The sequence below is a fragment of the Cariama cristata genome, unplaced genomic scaffold (genome assembly GCF_000690535.1).
Source record: "Cariama cristata isolate BGI_N322 unplaced genomic scaffold, ASM69053v1 scaffold30578, whole genome shotgun sequence".
Lineage (NCBI taxonomy): Eukaryota > Metazoa > Chordata > Aves > Cariamiformes > Cariamidae > Cariama > Cariama cristata.
Window position 1 is genome coordinate 9423 of NW_009629915.1, and position 5323 is coordinate 14745.

General features: G+C 56.2%; 1 protein-coding gene across 1 annotated transcript in view; it reads right to left on the bottom strand.

The window, feature by feature from the left end:
• The window catches only part of MICALL1 (MICAL-like 1), a gene marked incomplete at its 5' end in the record, with an annotated part of 13224 nt that overhangs the window by 3829 nt on the left and 4072 nt on the right, over positions 1 to 5323 (bottom strand). The window contains 5 exon segments of the mRNA XM_009705347.1: positions 1 to 107; positions 416 to 801; positions 1578 to 1632; positions 1832 to 1891; positions 2425 to 3005. Of these exon segments, the coding sequence (XP_009703649.1) occupies positions 1 to 107; positions 416 to 801; positions 1578 to 1632; positions 1832 to 1891; positions 2425 to 3005 (1189 nt within the window).

Below are 5323 nucleotides of genomic sequence, written 5' to 3' on the forward strand. Positions count from 1 at the left end.
CAGCACCTTGGCTGAACTCTCAGAGTTGATGCTTTCGAGGCTGAGGGCTGGAGATGGGGTGGAGGATGATGGCTCGGAGTGTGACAACCTGGAGATGGGGTGGTGGGCTGCAAAGCAAAGGGAGAGCTCAGGGAGGAACTGGGGGGCAGCCAGGAGAGAAGGGGAGAATGCAAAGGGAGCCAGTGTCTGCCTGTCTTCAGAGAAGACAGAAGGGACCCTCCAGTGCAAAGGTCTTGCCTGCAAATGCTGCACTCCAGTGGGTAGAGAGGACATGGCCAACATGAGCCCCAGCACAACCATCACTGCATAAAGGCCTGGCCTGCCAGGGTCATGCAGAGGTGTCTGGAAAGGGGAAACCTCCAAGGGGCCGCACAGGGGTTGTGGAGGAGGGATAAGGGAATGGGGGGAAGCTCACCTAGCGGGGAAGCACTGGGGGCTCGCGGAGCTGGCCGCTTCTTTGCCTTTGGGCTGCTAGTGGGAGTGATGCCGTACCAGGGGTGGAGAGGTTTGGTAGCAGTCTCGCTCTGCTCCTGCTCAGGTGTGCTCTTTTGGATGGTAGCACTCTCCTCTTCCTCCTCATCCTCCTCCTCAAAGGGGTTGTACGGTTTGGGCTCTGGGGCATCAGACCTGCTCTCCTCACTCCTGGCTTTCCCCACCTCCTCACCATCCTCCTCCTCTGAAGTCCTACTCAGAGTCTCATGGCTGCTGTCTGGGGGAGGAGGGGGAGCTGGCTTCTTCTTGGGCTCTGCTTGCACTAAGGCCATCCATGGCGGGTCCTTGGCTCTCGCAGCAGCTCCAGCACTGGGAGAAGAGAAAGAGAGATCAAGGTGGCAGGGAGCAGAGACAAGGTGGGACAGCGAGGCACAGGAGAAGGGTGGCCCTAGTCTTCCCAAACAGTGTCTCATTCCCTGCAGGCAAACCTTTGGGCCAGAGGGAAGCGCAGCCTGCCTAACGTGCCCGCTGGGCCCAGGGTTTTCGTTTCAGAATCTTACAGCCTCCATCTGCTAAACAGCAGTAAAAGCTGAGCTTTATGGGCATAGCTGTTTTCCCCTCCCCAACATCGTTCCTACTCTGATCCCTGCTCCCCAGGCTGTGGATGAGGGGGCAGTTGAGCTCACATACCTGCTCTCTGTGGTCACACTCCCTTCCTACACTTCAGAGGGCTGTTCATCACCTTATTATCCGAGTGTCCCAGGGACGGGCTCCTCTCTGCTAACAAACCTGGAAGTGCTGCTGCTCCTCTGGGGGAACAGCCCATGGCAAGCCCGCACCACCGCTCAGTGAATCACTGCCCATCAGGAAAGCAGCTGTCCCTTGCCGCACGCACCTGCTCCTTGGCCGTTGTGAACGCGAGGTGCTTGTGCAACCTCTGTCCCAAGAGCAGGCAAGAAGGAACCAACACCAGTGGGCTCCTGGGTAAGAGTCCAGGAGGTGTAAAGGTTGCAGCCAGGCACTCACAACGTCCCTGTGCTGGACCTTTCCTGGGACAAACTCTCTACAAGGCAGAGAAGCGTCCCCTTTTCAGCACCCACAAGCAGGGCCATTTCAGAAGGTACTTGGCAGTCTGCATGTGCCACAGAAACACCTTCTTGAAGCGCCCAAACTCTTCACAAACCCTAAGAGACAAAGGCCCTGGGGGGTACCGACAAACACTGTGTGCCTGACCGTACTGGGCTGGCAGCCATTAGGTAAGGGAAGGGACCTGATCATAGCCTACATCTTCCTAAGAGCAGGGGCTGATGGAGGTGGGAGAAGAGACCAGAGCTGAGCCATCTCCACAGCCCCACGTTGCTATGGGGTTTGCAGGTGATCTGCGAACAGAAGGACGTACCGATCAGAGGAGCAGGGTCTCCCTCGGGGTTTTGGGACAGGGGGGCTGTGTTCAGGTACCCTACCTAGAAAGACACAGGGTCAGACTGTCACAACACCAAAAGGACATGAAGAAAGAGGTTAAATCAACACAAGGCACCTCTTGTACATCTCCCACGGGAAGCTGGCTATTCCCAGTCTCTGAAAACCTCATGGCATTTCTCCCACAGTCGGTGCAGTCACTCAGCCCCAAACATCCCCTTTGATTTTTTTCTCCCCAGCCCACCCCAGGAGCTGCACCTGGAGAACTGAAGTGTCCCTCTGTCCCCACCCCTGCAAACTGCTCTAGCACTGCCACCTTCCCTCCGCACTGGCAGCATTCCCTGGAAAGCTCCGAAGAACTATAAGGGAGCAGGCAGGCACGAAACCTAGAGCTGCTCTCCTCGCTATAGGGATGGCTGGCAATCAAAGGCTCGGTGTCTGAGCCTGAGATTTATTCGGAGGCAGAAGGGCATCAGGCTGCAGAGAAGGAACAAAACCCATCCAACCTGCAGCTGACCACCTTGGGCGCCAAGGAGGGGGAGGGTAACCCCTGCCACCACTGTGCTCTCTTACCATTCACGATGCTGGGTCCACACTCGTTGCCCTCGCCCGGGAGAGTGGACCTGGGCCGAGGGACAGGGTGAGAGGTTGGAGGGGAGAGGGCTGACACGTCGGTGGCCCTCCTTGGGGCAGGGGTGGGCCGCGTGTCTCTGAGATGTCCGTCCAGCGAGCTGGCTTTGTCCTGGGTAAGCACTGTGGGCTTGCTGGGAAGGGGAGGTCTGGGGGGAGTTTGGGAGACGGGTGCCCCGCTGCTTGTGTGAGCAGGAGGCAGCGCTGTCTCTGCTTTGCTGGGTGTGCTGTCCTTCTCCGCTGGGCCAGTTAGCCCTTCCGCAGGTATACGGGTCTCTGCCGTGCTCTCCAGGGAGTCACCGTCGTCCTTCCCCACCTCTGCTCCTGCAGGAAGGGCATCCTCACCCACGCTGCCAGCCCCACTTTCAGTTCTTAGCTCTGGTGACTGTCGGTCTGGGCTGGGTCTCCTCTCCACCTTCCCACTCATGGCCAATTTACCACGATGCTGTGTGCAGACAAAAGTCCCCACCTCTGACCCGGGCTTGTACGACCCCGGGAGCAGCGTGCTGGAGCACTCCTTACACCTGCCAACGAGAAGAGAGAGCCTCGTGAGATGGGGGACACCATCCTGCCCTTCAGGGGAGGCAACACACCTGGGAAATCCTTGCAGGGCCGTGGAGTTAGTTCCCACCCCCTGCTACTAAATCTAGCACGGTCTTGGGGAAGTCATTTGGGAAAGGAGAGGAACAGAGCAACGTCACCATGCCACTCTATGAACCCACGGGGAGTTCACAACTCAAATTCGGCACATGATTGGGTTCCTCCTTCAACTCGGAAAGGATTTTACAGATGTGGAAGGGCAACAGTTTGTACTGGGATATGGCATGGTTTCCAGACCTGGAAAAGTAGAAACTCATAGTTTTCCTGGAAAAGATGCAGCTGGTGGGGGACACAGAGAGCTACAAGATCACAGGTGTTCCTGGGAGGGGGAGAGGGATCAACCAGCCATTCACAGACATGAAACAAGGAGTATCAACTGGAATTAGGGAACAGCAGGTTCAGAACCAGCACAGAGAGGCTACGGGCTGCCTTGAGGGGGCCAAGGGTCCAGGTGGGTTAAAGAATCATCAGACACATTTGGGGCGGGGCAGGGGGATAACACAACACCCCCCCCCCCCCCCCCCCACACTTATTAAATAAAATTACGCCATTTCCAACTCAGGAAATCCCTGCACTGGAGGCCTGAGGAGTAGTCAGGAGAAGCAGCATACAAGCCTAGCCTGGTCTCACACTCACCCTCGCTGGTGCCGACCACAGTCCCCACCAGGGTCAGGACATTTGGCTGGAAGGACGAGGGAAGGATGCAGGAGGGCCGTTCTTACACTTGGCCTTGCCTGTTGAAACTGGGCTAATAGCTTCCCCGTCCTTCACTGTCTGCCACTTCTCTTCGGATCATCCACTCCTTCCCCACTGAGCCTTTGAATCCTCCCTAATGAAGCCTTCCAGGCGCAAATGTAATACACAGCACTGGCAACCAAGTCAGCCCTTTTCCACCCGGGAAGGGAGGCGGAGAGCATACGTGACAGAGAGCCAAGGGCAAGGGGCTGATCAAGCACTCCCATGAAAAACAAACTTGTTCCTTCTTGTCTGAATACCTGGCACTCGCAGCAGCTGGCTGCCCTACACTGCAAGCAGATAATTTTGGTGAGGAATTCTGCTCTAGGTGTCCAGATGACTTGGATTTCCTTTGAAATGCAGAGTAAAAGCGTGAGGACAGGGGCTCTAGAGAGAAGGGGTATGATGAAATGAAGAGGTGGCAAGTTCAGACAAGGGGAGAAAGAGGTTTGTTTTGGTTTTATCTCCGTCAACCCACAGAAAAAGCTGCCTTAGGACAGTCCTGACCAAACAGTGCCCATGAATCAGCGAGGAGGGGGAAGACAAGAAAAACATAAGGAGGCAAAGCACTCAGGATAAAATTACAGGGATCTCACTGCTCAGTCTGAAGGACCACGGGCTGTCCCAAGGCAGACATGGCATCTCTCCTATTCCTGGCCCATGAGCAATGCTGCACACCCACCCCAAAGCTCCTGCTTTTGCCCCAGCTGCAGATGGGGAGCTGGATGGTGACGCTGTTTCTGTGACACAGCCCCAGCTGGGTTAGGCAGGAACTATTTATACAGGTGAATGAGGCCTCCTGTATCTTCCCAGTGGCTCAATATTTCTGTCCACAGATGCCAGCTGTCCACTTGCCAGCTCTTGTCCTGTGGCCCACAGAACAGATCTCATCCCTGCATCATCACAGCAGGGAAAACAAAGTGAAATGACTTCACAGGTGCTGCAGGTAAGGACCTGCACCCAGGGAGTAACCACAGAGCTGCTGACGTCTAATCCCTCATTCCTCGGTTTGGTAACAGTCTGCAGCTCTCCACACGGTCCCCTGTGAGCTCAGCACCACCCCAGGCAGCGTGGGAGCCTGTATATCCAGTTGAGGACGTGGAGTGTAGGTGGAAGGAGGTCTGTAGGATGATGTCCTGGCTTAGACCTCATTGGAAGGTGGTGGCAGGGGTTCTGGGTAGGCAGGTGGTAAAAATACAGAGCATCCTGGTTTATGGAGGTGGGAGAAGCACAAGGGGCTGCGATCCCAAGTCAGTGAAGTGGGAAAGCGCAAGAGAGCAAGGGAGGCAGGGAGTAGGGGAGGCAAGCAGCACAGGGCTGGACACAAGGAGCTAGACGTGGACCTTTGGGACAGGGGGTTGGCAGGCAAAGGGACCCTCTTCAGTATCATTTCAGGCACTATCATTAATGTTCCATGTTCTCCAAGAACAGGGACACACAAAGATGGGGTGCAGCTGGCCAAAGACCTCCAGTTTGCCAAGGAGAGTGGCTGGCCCCCCCACGCCAG